Raw genomic sequence first — 27,732 nt, 5'->3', positions numbered from 1 at the left:
TAGTCCCAGACTAAGATGCATGTTTGAGCTGTTTTAACTGAAAGCAACTTGCACTGACATATCTTAAAATATGTCAGTGCCATTGTTTTGTTTCAAGATGCACACCAGTAATGTTTTTTTCTATGGCATGTTTATAAAAGCTACTTAAATACTCTAATTGAAATAAGGCCTAATCCTGGCTTAGCCTAAGCCCTGTCTGTGAAACCGGGCCTGTATCTTGTAGTTACTATAGTAACCTGTTTACATTTCTGAGGTTGAGTGATAGCAAAGTCCCTTTCAAGGACTTCTAAAACCTTTCATGATAGTTGCAATCGTGAAACGGCTCAGATTTGACCTGGCTTCCATCGTACCCAAAAATGAAAATTCCACCATCATTTACTCACCTTCATGTTGTTCCAAATCCACAAGACTTTAGTTCATCTTCAGAACACAAATGAAGATAATTTGAATGAAATCTGAGAGGTTTCTGTCCCTCCAATGAAAGTCTATTCACCCAAGTCTATTCATCCATTCTGTCCCTCAACTCTCTGCCTCTTCCAAAACATAATCACCTGTGTCCCTATTTGATTTTGTGATGTGTGTTAACTGAGACATCCTGAGTGAATTATATTGAGTGCAAAAAAGAGAACATGGTTAAATTTGTGTTCATGAGGACATTTTTGTGAAGATTTCTGAGAAAAATTGAATAAGATGGAACATGTGTGACAACAGGTGAATAGAGTTTAAAGTTTCGAAGAATGTGTCTTTGTTTGGGGAGCTGAAGTAATGCTCTGGGATTTTATGCTAATAGAATCCATTTTAATGTGTTTGCAGTGAAGAAAAACTGTAAGTCGTTTTGCATTATTGACCTGGAATAAAGAAACAAAAAACCACTGCCACAAGAAACATTCCTTTGCCGCGTCTGTCTGAGCTCCAGTAGTTTATGTCCGTGAAAATATTTTCTGTGAACAGAACTGACCAAATGTTTCAGTGCAAGAGTTCTGAATGTTCTCTATGTTTTTCCTTTAGGTCTGATGTCTTGATATTCTCCTTTCCTCTACCGTTTGATGAGGTGAAGATCATGTGACCTCCAGAAGGTGTGCAGGTCATAGAAAAACACACACACCATCTGGACACAGGTGACATACACCCTCATTACTACAAAATTACACACCACAAGACACACTCAAGTATGCAAAAAGACGGCTGTGGACTGCATTACAGAATGGGCCTGTTTTACATTTGTTTTCTGTTCTAGTGGCTTTTAGAGGGAGAGGGAGAGTTTTTTTTTTCTTTCTAATTCTCTGATTTAGTTCTGGTTAGGTCAGAATAAGCCTCTCTGAGTGTTAGAAAGAAAGATAGAGAGACTGTGTCTGTCCATCAGAAAGTGATTGTAATTCTAAGCATTTTACAGCTTCTCTCACAGAGAGATTTCTTGGAAGGAATCCTTGCTGCTTATGAAAGAACAAAAAATGGGGTGAGTGGAAAGAAGAGAGGAGGGAGATGTGTGCCAGTGTGTATATGACTCGCTGTCTGGGGGTGAGAGAGAGAGACACACATACACACACTCACACACACACTTAAATACCAAAGAGAGAAACCCCCTTTCACTAAAACTTTCTCTCACACAAACACACATCTCCATTCAGAGACCGCACCACTGCAGTACTTCTCATTAAGACCAGGACATACACACACATTTACACACTTACTGTCTTATTCTGCTCATGGCTTGTTGGATGCAACTGCCGACTTGGAGAGGACACCAGTGGAGACTCATCCAGCATTTCCTCCAGATGACCCTCCTGCTCTCCCTCCTGTGCCCACCCACAGAGCCTGTTCCCTGGGACAACGACTCCAGCAGCGGCCCTGGAGAGGTAAGAACCGCAGAGAATGAACAAATGATTCCAGCCGGCAGAACTAGAATGCATGCAAATGTTTGTAGCAAACAGTGTTTATCCAAAACAATATGTTACAGTGTGTTGGAATACAACTTAATTAGGATAAATTAATATGTAGAAATTCACATAAATCTGCATTTAAAAAAATCTAAATATTCAACATCTATAGTATTAAGTTCCTGTAGTTACATCAAGTTACTTGATATATCAATTTAATATGTTGAAATCTACATAAATATGACTTGACTTGATGAAATATAGAAATGTTCAGGTATAGTACAATAATGTGATACCATTTTCAAAGTTTATTTTACAAACAGTACATTACAGCATTTTAAAATGATGCACATTTTACAGAAATGGTATTGTTACAGTAACAAATACTTTACAAAGTAGAGTACTCATTATAAGGCAAGAAATACAGTATAATGTAAAACTTCACTAAGAGTTGGCACAAAAAGTTTCAGTTGTGAAAAAATACTGTCTTTTGCCATTCCTGTAAAAATATAAAAATCTACATAAATAGGCAGTATACTAAATATTCAATATCATGCAGTGCATAATATATATATATATATATATAAAAAATACTATTTATTATGCTGTATTTGAGAAATATCTAAAATAATTTTTAAAATCTTAACCTATTGAGTACTGTGAGAATGTGTAGATTACTGAGTCCAGTGTAGTAAACATTGATGGCTCTTGTAAAGATCAACTGGGGTACAAAAAAATGCGAAACTATAAAGTATGAATGTGTGTGGGGGGGATGGGGGCTCTGGGGTCAGGTTTTGCCTACATTGTGGGGACCAAATGTCCCTATAGGAATAGTAAAACCCGAAATCACCTCTATTGTGGGGATCAGCCAAAGGTCCCTACGAGGAAAATGACTTAATAAACATACTAAATAACGTATTAATAACATTGTTAAAAAAATGCCAAAAGGTTTATGTGAGGTTTGTGGGATAGGGAATATCATGAACTTAAAATAAAAACAAAAGAAGTCACTGGAAAGTCCCCACCATGATAGAAAAACAAAAGTGTGTGCGTTTTGGTGTTAGGAAGCAGAATTTTTCCAGTCTGTCTAGTATGATATTCTTAAAACTAAGCCTGTTTCTTACTATTAGTCTGACAAACTGGGAGAAAAGGTGTGTGTTTTCATAGTCCTAATCAATCCCAGTTCATATAGACTTTTTGAACTAACAACAGAAGCAGTTTGTTTACGCATTTGATGGCTTGTAAGTGTGAGTAAGTTTGAATCATGAAACGATGTAGCCCCTGTCTGACCATGAAGTGTGTGTGTGTGTGTGTTTTTCATTATACTGTTATGCTAAGAGGGACTGATGATACTTTGAATGTTTTTAAACTTTCAACTTTGAAAGTTTTAGGAAGCGGTTTACAGTAAATCATTGCGATTATTGTAGCAGTGTTTTCAAATCTGTAAATCTCAAACACAAACAATCTCTCTCCTCACTGATCTGTTTTTTCTGTATCTTCATTCATCTGTGAGTGTGGGTGAATATTGGATTTGATGTTTACCTGTTCAGTATACTAAAATGTGGTAACACTTTACAATAAGGTTCCATTTGTTAATACATTAGTTAACATGAATTAACACTGAAAAATAAAAACAAAAATTGTATGTTTATATTATTTAATGGACCTAAGCTAAAACAATGAACAGTTGTATTTTTATTAACTAACGTTAACAAAGATGAATAAATACTGTAAAAATGTATTGCTCATTATTTAATGAATTAAAAAATGTTAAGTAATGAGAACTTATTGTAAAGTGTTACCTAAAATGTTCATGAAATATGCAATCATGTGCTTTGAGTCTCATTTACATATAAATTATAAATGATTGAAAGCATTTTTAAATATACAGGCATAAATGCAGCTCAATATGAGTGCATCTTGAGTGAAAGACAGCAGTACCCTTTTGAAGAGCTACATGTTTGCTTTTTTTGATTAACTCTTGCCAGATAAGACAGCCAATGTTGATGAATTTTCTGAAATCGAATCATCTTAGCTGTTCAATTTTGATTTTAATCTTTTTATTAATAAGATCTCAAGCAAACACATCTGCCCAGATAGTCTGCCATTTGAAGTGGTGAAATCCCTGTCTTCATCTGTTTGGTGAAAGAGTCATTACTCAGGACTGAATCGTGTGTGTGTGTGTGTGTGTGTGTGTGTGTGTGTGTGTGTGTGTGTGTGTTGTTATCGTGCAGGGCTGTGAGGGTTTCCAGGTGGATGTATGTGGTGTTTGCGCAGGAGATGGGAACTCATGTGAGCTGTTCAGCGGGACACTCTTTCTTTCTGTACTCTCTGTTGGCTACCACAAGATCCTGGACATCCCCTCTGGAGCTCAACGAATCAAAATACAGGAAACACACAAGACCAGGAACTACTTAGGTAATGGAACTGAATTCCTGCTTGATCTTGTTTTTAATTTATTTCATTATCATGTGTGTGTGTGTGTGTGTGTGTGTGTGTGTGTGTGTGTGTGTGTGAGTGAGTGAGTGTTCGTTCAGAGAAATATATGTTTGATAAAAAAAAACAGCAAGTTGAGAATACAAATAAATAATATAATTCTGTTAATTTTTTTTTAATTAAATTTTAGTATTGACTGCATTTGTAGTGCACAACCATTCAATCCTGTTATTATAAGAGTGTAGACAAAATTATTAAACAAATAATGTACACTACCATTTAAATATTTTGATGTCAGTAGGATTTTTTTATTATTATTATTATTTTATGTTTTCTCTTACAAGTATGTCTCTTACACTCACCAAAGCTGCATTGACAGAATTTATTGTGAAATATTATTATATTATTAATAATATTGTGAAAAAATAAAATAACTTTTTAAATATTTTTTTTTTAAATGTAATTTATTCCTGTTATGGCAAAGCTGAATTATCAGCATCATTACTCCAGTCTTCAGTGTTACATTATTATCCATGTTGAAAACAGTTGTGCTGCTTTTTTTTTTTTTTTTTGGAAACCGTGATATATTTTTTGATGACTAGAAAGTTTAATTTATTTGAAATAGATATCTTACATTATAATTGTTTTAACTGTCACAAATAAAAGTATTAATTTCCTTCACAATAAATAAAATATTGCCAACTCCAAACTTTTGAACAGTAGTGTACTTAATTGGTTTATCAATTTTGAATATTTGTTTATTGGTGGGAAAAAAAAAAAAAAAAAAAAACACAAATTATGTTTTTAAACTGAATGTAGACCAAATTTTGGTTGCAGCGTAGCAAACCTCATATAAAATGGAACAGAAAAAAAAGATCCTAATATAATACTTAACCATCATGAAGGTAAATAACTGACCATTCTTAAGCATATCAGGGCCTATTTTGTACCATGTTCTTCAAAGTGCCAAATCTTAAGGTTGTAACTGGTTTTATATGGTTTCTTTTTATATGGTCACTTTGGACCAGCAGAATAACAGCTACCACATTCCAGACGCCAGCTGCTGTGGCTTGGCTTTTCTCAGTAAGGTTAATATGTGGTATGGAACCATGTGTTGTCCTTCCATCCATCATCTTGTTTCCCCCTCTCTCTTTCTTCAAGCTCTCAGAACAGCGACTGGTGAATCAGTGATAAATGGTGACTGGGTAATCGATAGTCCTGGTCATTTCTATGCCGCGGGTACTCAGCTCACATACAAACGGCCCAATGAGATACGCAGCAGAGCGGGAGAATCCATCACTGCTCCTGGACCAACCAATCAGGAGCTGCATCTCTTTGTGAGAGACCACTCCTACTGTATGATATCACTAAACTGTCTTGATTAAAGATATACAGAAAGTGGCTTAGTGTGGCAGATAATCTACACTCTAAGAAAAGTCAGTAAAATCATCTGTATAGATTTTTACCAATATTTTATATTACACATTGCATTGTGCTGTGTTTTAGGGTTAAAGAAAATTTAATTGATAATGTTCTGCAGAAAATAACCAGTACCTTTTCTGTTTTTTTGTGGATTATGTTTCTTACAGTGTGATGTATTTTTTTTTTTTTTTTTGAAAGTTCGGAAATATATGTTTTTATGATAACATGGGCTTCTGATTAGGTCCATATAAATAGTTTGTAAGACTGTGGATTTTTAGTTTTAAACTCCATATTTTTCAGGTGATTTATCAACAGCCCAATCCAACCGTGTATTATGAATACATTCTACCCAAAGACCCCATCACTGACACTTATTCAGATGCCTATTCTTACTCTAGTGTACTTCCTCTAGGTAAGTATTTCATTTCCCACACACACACAATAATATATATATATATATATATATATATATATATATATACAGTAGTCAACATTTGAAGTGGATCAAAAAAGTTCATCAAAGTTGTCCTAAGAACTAAGTTGTCCTAAAAAGAAGGTTTTAGGACAACTTTGATGAAAGGTTTCGATATGCTTCAAATGTTGACTACTATATATATATATATATATATATATATATATATATATACTGTATGCACTGTTCAAAAATTTGGGTAAAGACTTTTACATTGTTACAAAAAATACATATATTTCAAACAAATTCTGTTCTCATAAACTGTTTTCAACATTGATAATAATAGAAAATGTTTCTTGAGCACAAAATCAGCATATTAGAATGATTTCTGAATCATGTGACACTGAAGACTAGAGTAATGGCTTCTGAAAATTGTAATAATATATTTAATATTACTGTTTTTACTGTATATTTGATCAAATACATGCAGCCTCGGTGAGCAAAACAGATTTTCAAAAACATTAAAAATCTCACAGACTCAAAAATTTTGAACAGTGTATTCCAAAGAGTTTCGATTCACAAGTATAAAATCAAGATGTTAATAATCAAAAAACAAAATTCCAAAAAATAGATGTTTGTAGATTAATTTAACTGTTTCCATGCTGTTTAGCTAACCATCGGACTAAACCATTAAACTGCAAAACTCTGCCCTCCAAAGACATTAAAGGGTTAGTTCACCCAAAAATGAAAATTCTGTCATTAATTACTCACTCTCATGTCGTTCCAAACCCGTAAGACCTTCATTTATCATCGGAACACAAATTAAGATGTTTTTGATGAAATCCAAGAGGTTTTTATCTCCTATAGAAAGCAACGTAACTACCATCATTCAAGGTCCAGAAAAGTAGTAAAGACATCGTTAAAATAGTTCATGTGACTACAGTGGTTCAACCTTATCTGTTTTTTATCTGCAAGGCAATAGGGGCATTTTATATGCTGTATTAAAAAAATAATTTAAAGTATCTTTAAGTTTGTCCTTGTTTATTTTCTTCTTAAAATCTTAAGCAACCATCTCTCACCTTTCTGTCTCTCTCATCCTCCAGTAGAGAGTCATGTAATATTTCCTGATCCTGAGAATAGTGACGGTGAAAGTTCAATGGGCAGCCCTCATCCTAACCAAGTTCCAACGGACCCTGTAACTCCTGAACCAGTTCCTCAGTACAGCTGGGTTGCCATGACAACAACACCCTGCAGTGCCACCTGTGGAACAGGTAGTTTTGTCGTTAGTCCTTACATTAATGTGCATTTGTGGCCCTTTCTTCGTTTAATTTGGTCTGGGTAAACTTCGTGGTTTTTTAAAAGATTCCTAGAATATGTGTAAGACAGAAATAGAACATTTTTAATGTTTTTGGCCCTGAGATATATAAACACATTGTTGTGTTGTCTAATGAATGATGTTCTGAATTTGAATATAGTGACACACACACACAACATTCATGCATTCCAGGCCAATGCAGAGGTTTCAAAATGTCTTCACTGTTTAAAATCTAAATCAAATCCAGAGTAACCAAACTTTTGTGCCTGCAAATAAAACCAAAATAGATTGGTATTCTACCAGAAGCAGACACTGTACTTGTAAGACAATGTTATGTTTTGTCTGTCCTGTCTGTCTCTGTTTAATCTGTTTGTCTGGTGTGTGTATCAGGAAGTCGTCAAGTTCTGTTCAGCTGTGTGGAAAGAGCCACTCAAACTACTGTACCGGGGGATCTCTGTAGCTACACCAGTCATTCTGGCCCCCAGGTAGAAGAGTGTCAATCGCAGCCTTGTCCAGCCTTGTGAGTGAACATCTTTTACTGCAGACAAAGGAGTCTGAAATCATCTAGAAAAAAACAACAACCCAAAAACACCAGCACTAAAGTTAGTTCAAGATTAGTTAGTCACTAAAGTTAGTTCAATTATTCTTGTAAGTTTTCTTTATCTTTGCACTTTAAGTATTAGGGCTGGGTATTGACACAAATTTCAAGTTTTGATTTGATTTTGATTCACAAGCTTGTGATTCGATATCTATTAATTTAGATATGTATCAGGTACAGTACATACTTAGCAAATTTTCTCAAGGAAAAAAATCTCTCAACTAATGCTCTATACAGGGAGTTGGTACTACATCACGGTCACCGTGATTTTGCCAAGTAAGACATGCTCCTGGGTCAACATATTTTGTTGATCCTGGAACAACATTCCTGTCTGAAAATGTAGTCCTAACCCAATCCCTACCCATAAGTTATCCCTAAATGATATACACTGATATAGAAGCACCTAACCATGCTTGTAAGCCAAAACTTGACACAAACTGTAAACTTGTCCTTCAAATCTGATTGGTTGATTGAAATTTTGTTCCAGGATCAACAAAGATGTTGATCCAGGGACATGTTGTACTTGGTGAAATCACATTCACCACTACAGGTCTGTTACAATTAACGGATTTGTATACAAAATTACACACAAGGAATTATTTCATAATAATAAAGTTAGAACTATACATACATTACTATACATTAAATAACAGTAAAAGATATAATGAATATGTAATATGGTGCATATATTTAGCAAAATGCTCCTCTGTAGAGTTAATTTTTCTAAATAATGAGTTCATGATCACTGAATGGCTTTTCTGAGGTAAATGTAACCTTACATGACATATTGTTTACAAGCTGTTTTATTGACGTCTTTTTGCGTTTGAAACACTGATTGAGCGATTACATGAGACTAAATATGGATTTCGGTAAATTGTACTGTGTCTTTTAACATACCTTCCGATGTTCATTCATGTTTATTTCACGCTGTAACTAGTAGTAAAGCGGAAGAGATGATCCGTTCACTTGACGTAAGCTCCATGCGCCGCGCTGCCGCTTCGTGCTACAGCGATCTGTCACGCCACATTAAAGAGTGCCAAAATGGTATTCATTGTTTGAATTTTGTAATATGGTCAGGATCTGAAACCTGAAACTTTGTTTCATATCAAATGTAACAAAGCACAAAGCTTACTGTTATTTATTGGATGGGAGGCGGATACAATGTTCTGTTCATTCATCAACTGAAAACACTATAGACCAAGATCTTTTTACCCAGCCCTATGTATAGCTATTGCTAAGTTCTTATCAAGTTCAGTTGCATCGATGTAGCCTACTTTTTAGGCCTACTATGTATTTTTAGCTATTCCATCTCGAAAACTGACTTACTAAAAACTTGAACATGTAAGTTTATAAGACAGTATGTAAGTTTAGCATACTTTTAAATAGTACTACTGATAAGTTTCATTAAAGTATATCATTACGAAAATGATACACTTTAAAACAATATACTTAAGTTCGAACTGAAATGTAATGTTTTCAGACACTTAACTGCATGTTAATGAATGTAAATCTAATAATGTTTACACTTATATTAAATGCAATTAGCTTAACTTTAGAGTGCTTTTTGACCCACTTAAGCAGGAGTGCATCTTTATGTAATTTTATACTTCTATTTTCTTTGAAAGATGGTTTAAGCGTACTGCCAAATGTACTGACAAATACTTATGGTAAACTAAAACATACTTTAATGTCATTTATTTCTATTGAAACTTGTATGTTGTGTATTTAAATATATTTGTAATCTTTTAATGATGGAGTTGCAATTTAATACACTTAAAATATAACTTAACTTTATAAAATATAGTTTTAACTTTAAATATCACAGAACACACTACAGTTAAAAAAATTATAATCAATTACTTTGCAACTACTTGCCAAGCATAGAATACTTAATCTTAGTTTTCGTTATGAAGTACAAGTATATGACAGATGTACTTAAACTTCTCTGTATACTTGTCAGTACAAGCCAGGTATACTTATATAAAATCTTGTATGTATCTTACATAAAAAGTACACTTAAAATATGCTTATTTTTCGTTTTAAAAGAAGTATACTAATAGCACGTTTGAATAAACTTCTTTTTTGTCAGGGTAGCTTTGAACACAATAAATGACAAGCAGCCCTAAATGCCTGCAAATCTTGGAACATCAAAAAATCGTCCATATGGGCATTTGGACTTGATTTTCAAATGGTGCAAATGAGAAGCACATGTGAATGAAACCAAGCAGTTGTCCTTCAGTCAGTTTGTGTGTGTGTGTGTGTGTGTGTGTGTGTGTGTGTGTGTGTGTGTGTGTGTGTGTGTGTGTGTGTGTGTGTGTGTGTGCGTGCGTGCGTGTGCTCGCGCGCTTGTTTTTGTGATTTATGAGGACACAAATTTGTATAATGACATGTAGGCTGGACGATTATGATCTCAAATCCAAAACCTCGATTACGATTAATGAACGATTATTTTGTTTCTGTTTTTTTTTTTGTTTTTTTTTTTTGCCCTCATTGTTCACTTACAAGGTTTGTACTGTAAATATGCTTGACTATTAAAGGTGGGATATTTTTTCCTATTGAGAGAGTGATCTGACATAACAGCTCACTTTCAGCAGTTATTTTATCTATGGTTCGTAACATTTCTTACAGATTTCTGCTCGTTGTAAATCAGATAAAGATAAATTAGCACAGTACCAGTACGTAATGGGAGTGATTGAGTGTGTGAATTAGTCATACCGTCTCTCTATTAATTGTGAAGCTGTGGGTTGTAAATAGTTACTTTAAAAGTAGAAACATATATGCTATAATAACCTTTTAGTTTCTAAGCTACTTTAGTGATAAATCACAGGACAGCGCTGACAACTAGTTTCTGCGCTCCTCTCTGTGCGCGCGATCTTCACGTTTTGCGCAGCTACTGTTTGTATGAGTTTTTGTGCCACAATGCAGCTCCGCGAGCACGGTAGCTCGATAATAATAATACACATCCGATCGTCTAAATCGCCTGAATGTCCAAACTGGCAAACCTTAAACAAACACATACAACTGACAAAGTTGTTTCGCGCACCGTCTCTGTGTGTTGACTCGGCGTTCACCTGCGTGTTGACTGGACGGGGCAGAGTCACGTGGCTACACCCGCGGTAGTATGTTTTTAAGTGGGAAGTATTAACAGGATTAAAAAATAACGAAATAACCGACATGGGAAAATTACGTCGGCTAGAGGTTCTGAAGTTCGGTTTCAATTAATTTTCGATTAATCGTCCAGCCCTAATGACAATTTCATGAGTCCTTATATTTAAAATAGCTGTAAAAACATACTAAACAATGTTTTATTAAAAATGTAAAATGCAGAATGTTTTCTGTGATGGGTAGGTTTAGGGGTAGGGGTAGTGTAGGGGGATAGAATGTAGTTTGTACAGTATAAAAGCCATTACGCCTATGGAATGTCCTCACTAAGATAGCAAAACAAACCTGTGTGTGTGTTTGTAGTTGGGATGTAGGGGAGTGGTCTGAGTGCAGTAAGACCTGTGGTCCAGGTTTCCAGTATCGTCAGGTGATTTGCCAGCGGACGCAGGGACACCATGGCAATAGCACAGTCGTTGTGGCGACCAGCCTCTGCGATAACACAGAAATGCCAGAGACGACCACTGTGTGCCAGCTCAAGATCTGCAGTGAGTGGCAGATCCGCTCAGAGTGGACAGAGGTTTGTGAATGTGTCTGTGAGTAGGGGAGAGTGGGGTAAGATGAGCCAGTTTTACTTAAAGGAACACTCCACTTTTTTGGAAAATAGGCTCATTTTCCAACTCCCCTAGAGGTAAACAGTTGAGTTTTACCATTTTCGAATCCATTCAGCCGGTACCACTTTTAGCATAGCTTAGCATAGTTCATTGAATCTGATTAGACCGTTAGCATCTCGTTAAAAAATGACCAAAGAGTTTCAATATTTTTCCTATTTAAAACTTGTCTCTTCTGTAGTTACAGTCATTCCGGCGTAATAATCAAGGAACTTTGCTGCCGTACCATGGCTGCAGCAGGCGCAATGATATTACGGCAGCAAAGTTCCTTGATTATTACGCCGGAATGACAGTATAGTTCCTAGTCATATCGGCCTAGAAAATCGCAACTTTTAATTTTCTGTCGGCCTTAGTACACGATGTAACTACAGAAGAGTCAAGTTTTAAATAGGAAAAATATTGAAACTCTTTGGTCATTTTTTAACGAGATGCTAACGGTCTAATCAGATTCAATGAACTATGCTAAAAGTGGGCCTGCCAGACCCGGAGATCGGCTGAATGGATTCGAAAACGGTAAACCTCAACTGTTTAACTCTAGGGGAGTTGGAAAATGAGCCTATTTTCAAAAAAAGTGGAGTGTTCCTTTAAGTACTTGAAGCAAGAAGAAAGGAGACAGAGGTTAAACTAATACTCATAATTATGTTTCATGACATCATCTGGAATTAAAATAATGCATCTATAACATATCTTTGGAGGTCAGTAGCCATCAATACAAAGTACTCAGAGAAAACCTCTCTCTCTCTCAGTGCTCAGTGCCATGCGGAGTAGGTCAGCGCAGAAGAGAAGTCGTATGTGTGGATAACCTGGGTGACATCGTTTCTGATGAGGAATGCAATATGGCGCTTCGCCCACAGGACCTGCAGAACTGTGACAAAGGAGTGTGTGCCAGCAGCTGGTTCTATTCTCTGTGGAGTGAGAGGGTGAGAAATCCTGTACTTTTCTTCAGTATTTCAGTAGCACTTCTAAAACAGCTGTTTATGTCTCTGTTCAGTGTTCTGCAGACTGTGCGGAAGGAAGTCGCAGCCGGTCAGTGGTGTGTATGATGAGTCAGACCAACTCACTGCCACTGGACAACTGCGATGAGGAGGATAAACCCGACAAGCTCATGCCGTGTGACCTGGGTCCCTGCACACAGCGACTGGAATGGTACACAGGAGCGTGGGGACAGGTGCATGGACACGCACACGCAGAAAAGTCAACTAACTGAAAGTTTAGTTGAAGTACTAAAATTACTAAAGCTAAAACTGAAATAAAATTAAAGCTATATAGAAGTACAACAAAAAACAATAAAAATGATAAAAGCCACATAACAAAATGACTAAAATGTAAACTAAAATTAAAATGAAAACTAAAAATATAAAATAAAAGTGTCTCGTGCCCATGCCAGTGATTTTTTACCTTTTTCCCGTTTTTATAATATTTTAATAACCATTATAAATTAGGTATTATTCAAAAGCTAAATCACTCAAAATTCATCCTGTGAAAACCATTTTGAAATCGGACATTGCCTTACCATGGGATTGGTACTTTAAATTCTTAGTGGGCTCCTCCCCTTAGTGGGTGTTGTCATGTTTCACATTTTACAAAATTGACTTCAATATTTTAATCTATTTCAAATCTATTTCTAATCTTGACAAATCACATATGGTTGGAAAAGGTTCCATATTTGGCCACTGTTTTATGATAGAAGTGAATTGTGACAGAAATGTTTTAATTTGTTGCAGAAGAACGCTTAAAAAAATTTCAATAAAGTATGAGTGTCACTCAGTGGCTATTTTTGGCATAGCACCTAATCAGAAGCTCACAGGAACCTCAATTTTTGTGATATCAACTTTAAATTTGGAACACAATCTGGTTAGATATTTGGCTTTGATTTTCTGGTGGTTTTCAAATTATTTTGTAAACTATATATATATTGTATAAAATAAAATAAAAAACATGTTTAGTGTAGTACATTTACTTTACAGTAAACTTGAAGGGTTAGTTCACCCAAAAATGAAAATAATGTAATTTATTACTCACCCTCATGTCGTTCTACACCCGTATGACCTTCGTTCATCTTCGGAACACAAATTAAGATATTTTTTATGAAATCCGTTGGGTCAGTGAGGCCTCTATAGCCAGCAAGTTAATTTACACTTTCAGTGCCCAGGTACTAAAAACATATTTAAAACAGTTCATGTGAGTTGTGGTTCAACCTTAATATTATTAAGTGACGAGAATACTTTTTATGCACAAAAAACAAAACAAAATAACTTTTCAACAATATCTAGTGATGGCCAATTTCAAAACACTGCTTCATGAAGCTTCGAATCTTTTGTTTCGAATCAGCGGTTCGGATCGCGTGTCAATTTCAAACTGCTGAATTCACGTGACTTTGGCGCTCCGAATCACTGATTCGAAACAAAAGATTCAAAGCAGTGTTTTGAGATCGGCCATCGCTAGATATTGTTGAAAAGTCAAACTCACATGAACTGTTTTAAATATGTTTTTAGTAACTTTCTGGGAACTGAAAGTGTAAATTAACTTGCTGGCTATTGAGGCCTCACTGAGCCATTGGATTTCATCAAAAATCTTAATTTGTGTTCTGAAGATGAACGAAGGTCTTACGGGTGTAGAACGACATGAGGGTGAGTAATAAATGACATTATTTTCATTTTTGGGTGAACTAACCCTAACTTCTTTTTTTTTTTTTTTTGAAGCGCTTTCACTAATTAAAGTGAAAGGGGGCAGTAATTAAAATATTAATAAATACTATAAAAACATAATTTAATACTAAAATAACTCTGCTTATGAACTATTCATTAAATGAGCTGGTTCATAAGAGTCGTTCATTTTAGGAATTGACTGCACTGGTAACGCGGTATGTTTTTTTTTCACCAAAAAAAAATTTTAAAAAATAAGATCAAATACTAAAACCTGTTTGCTTATTTGTGTGTATGTGTGTCAGTGCTCATCTGAATGTGGCAATGGTACCCAAAGTCGAGGTGTGGTCTGTGTTGTCCAAAACAATGGCCAATTAGAAGTCACCTCAGATGACCGCTGCTCTCATCTGCCCCGTCCTCCGAGTGGACAGACCTGCTATTTGAAGAGTTGTGGTGCGCAGTGGTACATGACAGAGTGGAGCTCGGTTAGTTCCTCACACACACAGTGCAGTTCAACCAAGCTTTTTCAATCAACTTATTTAACAAGAATATTTTTAACTACTTCAGTGTTCTCGTTCTTGCGAGGGAGGCTTTCGAGTGAGGGAGGTACGTTGTTTGCAAGATGATCTGACCACAAGCCATGACTGTGATCCTGCCCTTGAACCTGCAAATCAAGAGAAGTGTAACACACACACCTGCACGCCACAGATTGGTAGGAATTTCTTCAGCTGTTACTTGCTTTATTTGAAATAAATTGTTTGTACTTTGTACTTCATCTAGTATTGTTAAACAAATCGCTCATCCTAAATGACAGTTCTGCCATTTAATCACCCAAATGTCATTCCAAATTAAGGCTGGGTATTGATACAGATTTCCCAATCTGAATCTGATCCACAAGCTCTTGAATTGATTTGATTCTATTCCGAATCATTTATTTCCATTTGTTTTCTTCTTATTGTTTTCTTCTTATTTCTTATCAATTTTGGAGTCTCTAACTCAATCCCTCTAGTGCCACCAACTGTCCAAAGTTGCACTCACATTTGTGCTAATAACTTTAGAACCATAAGGGCTAGAAAATTATTTTTCCTCTGATTCCTTAGCTCATTATGATTCAATTGCACCCTATGACGTAATTTTCTGTCATAAATATTTTGCTGCCATTTTGAATTTTGACTTTTTTGAACTCCTAGATGATTTTTCTGATTTTCACGAAAATTGAACCACTTTAAGACCATGGTGACAAAAGTTATGGAATTCAAGTTGATTCATTAAACTGTTTTCAAATAATGTGCAAACCATTTTTTTTTTTTTGCGAAAATAGACGGTTATCGTATTCAGACCAAATTTGGTATGTCATCACAAGCATGACCTGAGCCTACATGCTGTGTTTCGGCACAGCGCCACCTACTGGTTTGGAAATGCGAAAAATGGTAGGCTAGTTTTTGCTTACAACTTATGAGCGGTTTGACCAAAAATCATAGAAGTGAAGATTCAGGGCAGCATGTCGAATGATTTCCAATTTTCCAATATGGCCATTTTGAGTGGCGGCCATTTTGAATTTTGTAGTAAAATGCTGTTTTTTATGAACGCATTAGCATATCGTTTCAATTATGGGTCATCGGCACAATGCCCTGAAGGAGCCTGAGAAGTTTCGAGCCAGCACCACCTAGTGGTAAAATCAAATATTCACATGCTTATAACTGGATTTTGTTGACTTGTTGTTTATTGTTCACGGGAGTCCATCGATACCAAACATGCTAGGTTTCGCCTTATGGTTTGTGCAACATTGTGATTTAGTATGTCAACAACTTTCGCGAATATCTTCAAAACCGTTAGTCTGATCGAGACGAAACCAAAGTAGGAAAATAGGAAACATAGGCCGTTGCCATTGTGCTAACAGCCAAATGTAAAAATTTTGATAGTAAGTGGCAAAAAATGCAATCAAATTCGGGTGTGGGTCATTTTTTACGTGGCAACGTTTCGTTGACACTTTTAACCATATCTAAATAAAGGGAGAATAACAGTGTGCAGATCTCTTTTGGGCTATTTGATACATTCTTTGATCTTGCACCTGGCCTTGGATGTGTGTACTTGACCTTTTTCATTTTTTATGTGCTCATAAATATACATGTCTATAACTTAAGGTGACCAGACGTCCCCGTTTTCCGGGGACAGTCCCAGTTTTTGGTGCTCTGTCCCCGACTAGAGCTGTCCCCGGAAATGTCCCCGTTTTATAGCTCGTTCAAAATAGCCTGCAAATACATTGCAAAAAAGTCCGACCAGCATACAGCAGCCTGCTGGTTATCGGAGCAATCGTGTAGTGATTATTTTCACCAACAGAGGGAGCTGTGCAGCCACTCTACTCTACACTTGATTGCGTGCGCGCGCCGCTATTTCATGAAGAACGTGAGAGCAGAGCGCCATTATCATCAGTTATCAAAAGAAGCATCGTTTTCAGCTTTCAAGGTAGTAACATACTAACTATTCATGTTAAATAAAAGAAATACGGTTATGTGTTTTATAACAGGCCTCAACAGGGTGCGGGATTGTTTTGGACAATTTTAAACGTCTCCAGTCACAACACAGCGATTTCCACACACGTCTTAACTATATCACGTGGTGAAAGTAGGCTACACTGTAAGGGTGCAACGGTTCAAATTGCTCACGGTTCGGTTCGTATCACGGTTTTAGGGTCACGGTTTCGGTACGGTTCGGTATGTGCTATGTTCCGGAAAAATAGGACTATTGTCTAAAAATAAAGAAAATAAGAACAAATACCTAATCAAACTACAAGCAACAGCACAAATAAATACAATAGAGCAAATGTTCAAATAAAATAAACAGTGCTTTTCAGGTTTTTCAGGTATCTAACAGTAGTTTTCAGGTACAGAAAATAGATAAAGTAATCAAATATAAAATAACACTGCATATTATCTTCACTGTATAAATTAAATAAAGATTAATCATTATTGAAGTTACAAAAAACATTCAATCAAGAGCAGTGAGTGATTTCGTTTTCATTTGTTGTTTGATTTAACATTAAAAACACAGGGAGCAGGAATAGGTTTTTTTCCCTTTAAGACATGCACGATCCAGTAATATAGCGATGTCTTTCTCGACTATTATATGTTCACTTAAGACATAACCGACTATGTTTGCTAAGATACTCACCAAGACGGGCATGCTGACATATTTTTTGTATGAATTTGTCCGCTGAAGCGCAAGACTTGTAAGAGAACTCAGTATTTGCGCGCTGTCTTGAAAATAAGCGTGTGCGCGCTTCGGATGAGCGCACACAAATCTTCTCACAGCGCGCACGAGTTCTCTTTCGCGTCTTGCTCTTGAATGTTTAAATCATCAAGGCTTAAATGAGTTTAGTTTAAACACAGATTTAAACTAAACTCAGTGCTGTTCAGGTCTCACCTGCGCTCGCGCGCTATCAACACCCGGGTGATGACGGTGTAAGTGACTGGACATTAGAGCATACGGCACGCGCATTGAACAAAGTTTACAAAGAGTGAATGTTTTGTCCGCGCTTTTTGATGATCGCTGTTGTAACGTTTTGGGAAGCCAGAATGCGCATCCATCGACTGAAACATACATTATCTGAACTCTGTCTGTCTGTTTTCCACGTTGCTATTTTCAAGAAACCATATTAGCTTATAGATGCGTCGTCATTCGAGATGAACCGCGGTGCAAGTGCGTGCCGAACCGTAAGTGGAGAACCGGTTCGATTTTTTTACCGAGAACCGTTGCACCCCTAGTATACTGGAAAAAAAAAAAAAAATTAATAATACACTTGCAACTTAGTGCTTAAAATGAGTCTAAAATGCAAAATAATACTTAAAAATGGTTTTTGTAATTTGTAAAAGTTGTAATTTCTGTACACAGCTCGTGAAAATGAAAATATTAAATTTAATAATAAATGCTAAAAATATGTGTTAAATGCTGTTTTATTTATCTCATATTTATGTTACTTTATTTTGTAATGTGACTTTTTAAAATAGTGTAATAGTCTAATAGTTTTTTGTAGTTAGGCCTACTGGTTAGTTTTTTTTTTGGTGAATTGTATTAAAACCAGACCAAAAATCCTAATAATAAAATTAAATCATAATAATTATTAATGTAAAATGTGGAACTCACAGCAATTTAAAAAAATCAAAAATGTATTGTCCCCGTTTTTAAATTAATAGATAATAACAAATGAGATTTCAGTGATATTTTGACCACTCAAATAGGAAACGTCCCCGGTTTCCATTTCCGAAATCTGGTCATCTTACTATAATTCCTAAACAAAATGAAAAAAAAAAAAAAAAAAAAAAATCTGTATTTTTACCGAGCCCTTTTCCAAACCCATATTTATTCTTACATGAAACAATAAAGGAAATCTTAAGCTGAATGTTTAAATTACTCCTTTCCATACAATGTATTAAAGTGAATGGAGACAAGCTATCAAGCTCCACAAAATGACAAAGTGTACACTTTACAAATAAAGTGTAAATTATGTTGTACTTGATAGAAAAAAAAAAAAAACCTATAGGTTAGGAATGATCATGAGATCATGATGACAGAATGTTCATTTTGGGGTGAACTGTACCTTTAAGATGTTTCTCTTTGTGTCTCTCTCTGTAGATGAGTCCTGCAGGGATATGTACTATAACTGTGTGGTGGTGGTCCAGGCTCGTTTGTGTGTGTACTCATACTATCGCACCACATGTTGTGCATCATGCTCTCGGGTCATTCAGAGAGACACACTGCATAGAATCAGGTGATCCTGTCGTCTTCTTGGGATGTGACATCACCGCTCTCCTTTCTTTGAATTATGATGTCCTTGTCTCATCATGACACCATTGCCCACCTGTTTTCAGCTGGATCTGACCCTGAGATGACATCACTGTTCATCACCTCTGTCTTTTACTTAAAAAGACTTAAAGTATACATTCACTGCCCTTCTTTAAAACACAAAATGAGAATGCTCCATGAGCAACTGAATATTTATTGCAAATAAAAACAGCTGAGCCTCTTCATCATGTTCAGTAATGTCTAAAAATGAACATTGACAGATTTTAAATCAATCTTCATATTTCAATGTTAATTTATGACTAATAGCTTCTAAAGATTCTGTATGAACTCTTTACATAATACATTCTTAGGTGGGGTTTAAGCAGACTAAATAATTAGAGTCTACTGTGTTCACCAGAAGATCGAGTTTTGAGACTTTGATTAAACATTGAGGTCAAAACATTTATAACATGCATTATAAGACTTGGTGAATTTTCACTTCATGCAGACTTTAAAGGCCTGTTTTTAACTACTTTACATTTAAGACTTCTATGTAAACAGCCTCTTTTGTATGTGAAATGAAACAGTGCTTATGTTGTTTGCTTAATTTTGACAGATTATCTTTTTGGACTGGGGAGGTTTTGGATTTTTTGATAATGTGATTTGTCCTGATATGACCCCTTTAAGAGGTTACTTCAGTACAAACAGAACAGACTAGCCAGAAATGCACACATGCTTTAGAATGTCCCTCTCACAATGATGATGAGAACTTTCACTGATGATGAAAGTGAATTGTAAAATAAAGGAAAGACGTGTTCCTTCAGTGAGACACTCTATTTGCTATAAGGGGTAAAAAACTGAAGGGACAAACAAGAACATAAAATGCTATGAAAATGCTGTATATTCACAGTGGTGTTCATACTGTGGAAATGGGAATAGAATGAACCCCTGTTTCCTTGTTAGATAATAAAGTCCATTATAAATTAAAAGTTATAAAAGTTATTATTGTTATTAACTCATTAAAAACAATATGGTATTTATGGGAAAACATCCAAGTGCCATATTTCAAAATAGGTAACAAATTTCCAGTGACAATATTGATATAATAATAGTCATTCTTGTAATATTCATAGTATTCATTCGTGCAATAAAAAAGCATGCTTGACAAATATGACTCATATCTTTCATGAAAACTGAAAAAAAAACTTTTAAGATCAAAAATCGCATCAGACAAATTGTTTCTGGTAATACTTCAAAAATGTTCCATTTGTTATCACTAGTTGACTATATTACTTAACATTAACTAACAATGAAAAATAATACGCTAAATAATAATATTCTAAAGCATTTCTTAATCTTAATGTTAATTTCAACATTTACAAAAAATTAAATGTTGAATATCTGTTATTCTTATAATCAAATCAAATCAAAGAAAAAAGATTAATAAATACTGTAACAAATTTGCCCTATATGTCCAAAACTAATTTTTTCATGAAAAAAAATTAACATACTATTTTACTTAAACCAACATTTGGTTAAAATCTCATGTTATAAAAGACGTGCCCCCGCTATCCAGGATATTTAAGGAGTTTTCATCTTTGCTTATTGCTGGTTAATTTTAGTTCATTCATTTACATTAACTAATGGGACCTTATTGTACAGTATTACCATTTTTCCTTAAAACGAAATTTGTTCGAATTTAAAAAGCTTACTATTTGTTTGCATATGTAAACATATGTTCACACTGTGTAACTGTAGTCATATGTACAATCGCAGTCACAGAACGGTGAATAAAAAGCTGTTTGTAGAACACTCATCCACCCTACTAATTTCAGGTTCAATTAAATTTGTTTGTATATAGCCTTTCATGATACATATTGTTCTAAGCTTAATAGAGAAAGGAAAAAATCCCTTATGCTTCCTTGGAAAGAACCAAGGCTCTGGAGAAGACCACCTCCTCAGGTTCTCATACTTATATTTATACAGCAACATAAAGCATGTCTGGCCCTTTCCTGAATAGACAAATGCTGCCCTCTTGTGGATCAGAGCAAGAAGAAAAAGGACACTTCTGTATACTATATTGTAACTTAAGTGTATTACTTTAATATATCTGACTTAATAAATTAATAAAATTAATCTAATGTTTCATTTTATTTACAAGAATTTCTCAAAATCTTTATCCTAAAAATTATTCTATAAATCAGAAAAGTAACCAAAAGCAGTATTTTTGTCCCACACCATTGAATATTTTATATTTATATTTGTTAAATGTTTCAATACATTTAATTTGTCACAATAATTTTTGTCATTTATACTCACTTGTCGCTTATTGATTATCAGTTGCAGAGTTTTAACTTAGTTTTCTTAAATCGAAAGCGGTTGAAAAGGTGCAATTACCTAGTCACTGCAGGTTGTAAATTTGGCAAAATATTTAATTTAAGACAACAATCATACTTCACTGTTAAATCAAAACTTAAAAAAAAAATAAAAAAAATTTTTTTATAATATATATATATATATATATATATATATACACACATAAAGTGCATTAAATTACATCAAATTTGTCCCTTTTGAGGATCTTGAAAGGGTTTAAAGTTGTCACATGCAGATGATCTTGCGTCACAATCTTGACCAATATGTTGTGTTTACAGTTTTACAAAATGTATTGCATTATTTCTCAGCGCTATAAGTGTGTATATTTATAATTTATTGTACTATTAGATGATTTCAAATCATTTATGCCCAGAGATTGTTACATTTTTCTTGTTTTGTTTTTACTTAAGTTTGCAGTAAAAGGTGCATGACATATCTATCGCTGTAAATAAAATATGTAGTTCAGTTACAGTTGTAAAAACCCAAGCCAAGTCATCTAAAATAATAATGGAAATTAATTTTTGTATTGAACATTTCATAAGGAAACAGAATTTAAGCACATATTTTACAGAAGAAAGAAAGAAAAAATGTATTGCACTATAGCAAGTTAATAATGTTGTCTTTCAGGTTATATTGGCATCATTCACAATCAGTCACTGCCTGGAGCAGAAGCTCATCAGGTACCTCTTCAGTGGCCCTTTCTACTTCCTGCAGAGCTTCTAGATAAGCAGGGTCATCAGGCCACTCTCCCCAATCCTCAGTTTTCTCAGACCGGGGAGCCGAGGAGGAATCTGCTGAAGCAGTCATGGGTACAGGGCTCTTTGCAAGCTCAATGTTCCCCAGTTCATCCGTTAAATATGCCTGATCCTCTTCATCCTTAAGATATAGAAAGGTGTACAAGTCAACACACAAACACGTACTCATTAATTTACATAATCGCACATTGGTTATGTAAATGACAGGTGTCTCCAGATGAGGTGAATCCTGACTGACCTCCATCAGTAGGTGGCTCATGCAGACCTCCTGAGGCAGTGGGAAGCCTGAACATAGAAATGCCACCATATTACAAACAAACCCATTTAAATGCAATGTTATTGCCCACAAACTTTCCATATCAAGCCACATCTTATTTTAGTATTATTTATATACTATTATAACAAATAATAAATATTTCATATTTCTATTTTATTTCAGCTTTTTTAATTATCTAAAATGATTTTTTAATAGTTTTAGTTAACAATAACACATCTGGGAGCAATATCATCTATTTATTCTTCTATGAAGCGTACTGGAGGATCTGTAGTTCTGTCTCCTGCACTCAGGATCAAGGCATTTCTGATACCACACTTCTTCTTTGAGATCCACCACAATTCTACCAAAAAGAAGAATAAAGGGTATTTGTAATTTGTTGCAAACCATCAAACAGAGAATGTCAAGCAATGCAAGTCACAGTGATAGAGACTCACATGATGTTGTTGCTCTTGTGGAAGCGCTTCACATTGTGGCACCAGCGGAACTTCTCAATGTCATAAACCAACAGCTGTTCAGATGCAAAGTAGTTCCATCGTCGGATACCTGTTTGGGTTAAATGTGACATTCAGTTGCTTTTGTGGAAAAAAAAAAAATGCTTTGAGTAGCATGAGGGTGAGTAGATAATGACATTTAAAAGAAATTTCATTTAAAAGAAAGTATACTGAACTACTATACTGATTTTTTTTTCTCCTGCTTACTTCCTTGAATGCCCTCCTTGCACACGAGTGTCAGCACAAATTCATCCACCTCTTTAAAAGGAGACGGCTTCTGTACACCCAACAGATCTAAATGGAGAGGGCGGAGTGAGAATTCTCTAATTGTAGTGAACGGTCAGTGGTATGAACAGTAAAGCATGACATTCAAGCCTTAACTTTTTTTTTGCCCAACAGCCACAGGGCTGGTGAATGTTCAATGTCATATATATAAATGCACATTATATACTGTATTTAATGCAAATTTTAAGCAAACCACATTGCAGCACTGACTTGAGATGGTTAATTCTCAGTAAATTCACTGAAAGCACTTGGTGATGTTAACTTGTATTTCTCACCCAAGCTGTGTGACTCTCTCTGCAGGGTTGAACACAGAGATCCTGCTGTATTCTTCTGTGGCATATCATACATCAAAATCCTCTGTCCTGTGAAACTGGTGCAAAACAGAAATGTGCGTTAGTGAGTGTGAAAGCAAGAGAGACACAAAAATAAAATCACAAAAAAGCTGGCTCCACCATAGCATGGACAATATGTTTACACAACATTTTTGCATGTAAATAACCTGATGTTGGTGATTAAAGAAGCTAGAAATATGCGTTCTTCTTTTGTGGTGTGCTTGGAGGGCATTGGGACAAACTTGTTGTCTTCTGCCACACTGAAGGCTGCATTCTTTCCCAGTTTGGAGGACTTGTAGAGACGAAAGTTCCTGTTCTTGGTGTAGACACCTTCAAAAGAGGAGAGCATGGTATTAACATCAGAGATAACCTTTTTGTCCTTTACCTTAACTCTCGTAAAAAGAAGTGTGCTTAAGTGTATTGAATATACACTTGTGTACTTCAAATCTTAAAAGTATGTTTTCTTAAAAGCTGTACTTGCTGATAATATAAGTGCACTTTGTTTAATTTTAAAAAGTGCTCTTTGTAATCATGTCAAATTAAAAGTTTTACTTTAAAGTACTTTGAAGCTGTATTGATGTGCTGACTAACTCTTGTGTTCAGCAGAAGAAAGAAATTCATACAGGTCTGGAACAACTTGAGGGTGAGTAAATGATGACAGAATTTTCATTTTTGGGTGAATATCCCTTTAAGTGTCTGAAAACATTACATTTAGTTTGCACTTAAGTATATCCTTTTAAAGTATATTATTTCCATCTCTTTTTAAAGTCCCAGTGAACCGGGAGATGAAACCAACTTTACTTCAGTGTTGTAACGTATTCCCAAAGTAAACGTTAAAAGTATGCTAAAGTGTACATCTTTTTCACAAGAGACCATTTGAGCTGCAGTGTACAGCAGTCCTCTAAAGTCCTATGTGTAATCGAAACAATGTTTTCAAGACTTTGTAGACTAAAGAACTATAAGAACTATAAACAACTATAAGTTCTTACCCAGGTCAACAAAAAGTTGTTCCTGCCCATTTTTGCCCTTGACTACTAGAAAGCAAAGGTCCTTCTCTTCGTACTTTCTTCTCTTGACCTGAAAACCATCCACATCATCTCTGTTCTCTCTTGGTGCCTCTGGATTGCTTTAAACCAAATCAAACCAATATGCTATTATAACAGAAACAGAAGAATGTATTAACACTGCAACAACATAAAAAATTAGGCTGTAAGAAACAGGATGAGGCTTTTTACAGAAAACAAGAGGGGCAAAAAAGAAATCCGTTCTAAATAATGAGTTTGATCACAGCCCTTCCGATGTTTGTCATCACTTACCTCTTTTGAAGGCTGTTTATAGCAGGATATAGGATATCATGAATAAATCGCCCTGCAAACACACACAAAGATCACTATCATACAGATCATGAAAAATGTTGATATGTATCTGCATTAACCACCAATAGTGTCACTCAAAGCATATGATGATGACAATGACTCACCTACATGGGAGTTGTCTTTGAATGCAGCATTGGGAAGCATGAAGATAAGATGGCGACTAAACTTCTCAGAGGTGCTGGAGTCTAGATCAAGGACGTCTTTTGCAGAGCAGTGTAGACCATAAACCTCCTCTAGCTTCTCACACACATACTGTTATAGCATATTAAGAAAATTACTCGTCATAGTTTTGGATGTCCATTTTAAAACCAGAACAGACAAATCACCACACCACTTTTCAAAAGTTTAGGGGCACCAGAAAGATTTATGTTTAAAAAAAAAGTCTTTTTGAGCTCACCAAGGCTGCATATATTTGATCATAAATACAGTAGAAACAATAAAATTGTGAAATATTATTACAAGTTTAAATTTTTTTTTCTAATTTAATATATTTTAAAATGTAATTTATTCCTGTGATGGTAAAGTTGAATTTTCAGCAGCCATTACTTCAGTCTTCAGTGTCACATGATCCTTCAGAAATAATTCTAAAATGCTGATTTGGTGCTCAAGAAACATTTCTTATTATTATCAAATGTTAAAAACAGTTGTACTGCTTAATGTTTATAAGGAAACGTTATACCTTTTTTTTCCCAAGAATTTTTAACAAAAATGTTTAAAATGCATTTATTTTGCATGCAATTTTAAATAGAAATCTTCTGTAACATTATAAACATGGTAATACTTTACAGCATTTGTTAACATTAGTTAATGTATTAACTAACATGAACTAACAGGGAGAAATATATTTTTTACAACATTTAATAATCTTTTTCAAATGTTAGTGAAAAAATACAATTGCTAATTTTTTTATTCAAGTTCACAGTGCATTAATTAATGTTAACAAATATAACTTTTAGTTTTAAAAATGTATTAGCAAATGCTGAATAAATGTTGGAATTAACATTAACAAACTTTTTTTAAATTAATTTAATGTGTCTTTGCTGAATAAAAGAATTAATTTCTTACTGACCCCCAAACTTGGTAGTGGTGGTGTATTTATTTACCTGAATTAGTTTTGCCACCATCATCTTGCCATCCAGGTGTGTGTTAGAGGCTTTGTGAAACTCTAAGTCAAAGTAGAGTTTGCAGACGGCCCCTTCCAGAATGACCTCATAGCAGTGCATCAGAGACTGTCTGTGAGTGCTGAAGAGACACAGATCTCTCATTCACTTACAACAATGATTCTAAGTGCATGTAAAATGTATTAAAAGTGAAGTGAAATTAAATTAGATTTATCATTATAGATGTCACAATTACCTGTAATAATGCCAAAGTTCACTGTAGCTGGTCACAAGGAAAATCCTCTGTCCAGCATCACTGCCTTCTTTCTCAAGTGAAAATATGTGCACGTCCTGACAAAGAAACAATAAGAGACAAAGATTTTAAAAAACAGTTGATGATATACTTCACTTAAAACAGGTATCTAGCAGCTTATGTCTATACCTGTTTTATTTGCTGAATGAAGGCAATGGCTGCATTCTGGCGTGGGAAGAGTCTCCAGACAGACGAGGGCTGCCATGGCCGGGACAGACGTGGCTTGTATGGACAGCACAGGGGAGAAGACTGAAAGGATGAGGCTCTTTGCTCCACAGACTTCAGCCTCTCCTGCCACTTTCCTCCCGTCATTCTTGCCTCAAAACACTGGGGTATGATTAAATCTCACTCATGCTCTGTAATGTGATCACCAGAGGACAGTAATGAGGTCAGGAAAACTGAAGTCACCTGTGAGCAGATAAAAGTTAAACAGCAAATGTACAGTGAAGACTTCTGATAGAACAGATCTTAACAGATTTCTGTAATACTGGGATTCATTATCGGGCTGTAATATGAATGGTTAAATTATTAACTATCAACAAAGGTGGCAATTTTCCAATCCTAAATAGACAGAGAAACAGAAAAATTAAATATTACTAGTTTTGTTGATGTAAATGTTTTATGGCAGACACACAATGTGTTACCAATGAGTAAACAGGCAGACAGAAAGGTCTTGAAAAGAAAAACTGTACAACAAATTCAGGGAACATCGAACAGAGACTGCATACAGTGAGTTACAGGTAATAAAACATATATATGAATGCTACATTATACAGAAATGAGAGCACCTATCTTGGTCGCTTACTTGTATTCTTGGGTTATAGTCCTTTGCTATTTTGTTTTTACATATTTACAGTCTGAAGCATTTCCTCTATCTGAGCAGAGCAGTTTTTGAGGAACGCGCGTAACTGTGTGCGTCACAGAACGAAGCGTTGCGCATGCGCTGGATTTACCGAGCGCGAAACGGAACTGGTTTGAATCATGAATATTAATACGTTGACACCCCTCATCGTTATTAGACGTTATTTTGTCTTTTTGTCTAATTGTTTTATTATTATCTTTTTAGAGATTAATACCATATATGCATGTCATTTTACTGTTATTATGGTTAGGTTTAATAAAAACGAAAAAAAAAAAAATTAATTAATATTCATGAGATCGTCAGTGTAT

At 35.1% G+C, this 27,732-nt stretch overlaps 2 protein-coding genes across 4 annotated transcripts; one reads left to right on the top strand and one right to left on the bottom strand.

The window, feature by feature from the left end:
• Nucleotides 1–1,498: 1,498 nt before the first annotated feature.
• adamtsl7 (ADAMTS-like 7) lies at nt 1,499–21,774 on the top strand. Of its 2 annotated transcripts, none has more exons than XM_051901068.1 (12): nt 1,499–1,856; nt 4,112–4,295; nt 5,475–5,650; nt 6,036–6,147; nt 7,254–7,418; nt 7,853–7,982; nt 11,526–11,739; nt 12,577–12,750; nt 12,822–12,998; nt 14,781–14,960; nt 15,043–15,187; nt 19,108–21,774. In XM_051901068.1, the coding sequence occupies exons 1-12, from the start codon at nt 1,707–1,709 to the stop codon at nt 19,245–19,247; spliced, it is 1,947 nt and encodes a 648-aa protein (XP_051757028.1). In that variant the 5' UTR covers nt 1,499–1,706; the 3' UTR covers nt 19,248–21,774. The 2 variants fall into 2 exon arrangements, with proteins under 2 accessions (XP_051757028.1, XP_051757017.1); XM_051901057.1 differs by having other exon boundaries at nt 1,500–1,856; nt 7,251–7,418.
• Nucleotides 21,775–22,137: 363 nt separating this feature from the next.
• Nucleotides 22,138–27,516, bottom strand: primpol (primase and polymerase (DNA-directed)). Of its 2 annotated transcripts, none has more exons than XM_051901096.1 (14): nt 27,368–27,516; nt 26,692–26,918; nt 26,506–26,600; nt 26,253–26,391; nt 25,254–25,401; nt 25,090–25,141; nt 24,763–24,899; nt 23,941–24,103; nt 23,717–23,811; nt 23,364–23,450; nt 23,100–23,208; nt 22,923–23,005; nt 22,627–22,673; nt 22,138–22,509 (listed from the first exon to the last, which is right to left on the bottom strand). In XM_051901096.1, exons 2-14 carry the CDS (start codon nt 26,872–26,874, stop codon nt 22,273–22,275), a joined length of 1,575 nt encoding a protein of 524 aa, XP_051757056.1. In that variant the 5' UTR covers nt 26,875–26,918; nt 27,368–27,516; the 3' UTR covers nt 22,138–22,272. The 2 variants fall into 2 exon arrangements, with proteins under 2 accessions (XP_051757056.1, XP_051757044.1); XM_051901084.1 differs by having other exon boundaries at nt 26,692–26,970; nt 27,368–27,509.
• Nucleotides 27,517–27,732: the final 216 nt, after the last annotated feature.

The sequence above is a fragment of the Ctenopharyngodon idella genome, chromosome 1, assembly GCF_019924925.1.
Source record: "Ctenopharyngodon idella isolate HZGC_01 chromosome 1, HZGC01, whole genome shotgun sequence".
NCBI classification, from domain to species: Eukaryota; Metazoa; Chordata; class Actinopteri; order Cypriniformes; family Xenocyprididae; genus Ctenopharyngodon; species Ctenopharyngodon idella.
This window is presented reverse-complemented; position numbering and strand designations above follow the sequence as displayed.

Excerpts from the sequence above, each read along its gene's own strand:
- primpol (XM_051901096.1), bottom strand. The coding sequence starts at position 26,874 with ATGACGGGAGGAAAGTGGCAGGAGAGGCTGAAGTCTGTGGAGCAAAGA. Across the intron at positions 23,451-23,716 it reads GAGAGAGTCACACAGCTTGG|ATCTGTTGGGTGTACAGAAG; the intron begins GTGAGAAATACA and ends CTCTCCATTTAG. Across the intron at positions 22,674-22,922 it reads ACAGAACTACAGATCCTCCA|GCTTCCCACTGCCTCAGGAG; the intron begins GTACGCTTCATA and ends TTCTATGTTCAG.
- adamtsl7 (XM_051901057.1), top strand. The coding sequence starts at position 1,707 with ATGGCTTGTTGGATGCAACTGCCGACTTGGAGAGGACACCAGTGGAGA. Across the intron at positions 1,857-4,111 it reads CCAGCAGCGGCCCTGGAGAG|GGCTGTGAGGGTTTCCAGGT; the intron begins GTAAGAACCGCA and ends GTTATCGTGCAG. Across the intron at positions 6,148-7,250 it reads CTCTAGTGTACTTCCTCTAG|TAGAGAGTCATGTAATATTT; the intron begins GTAAGTATTTCA and ends CTCATCCTCCAG.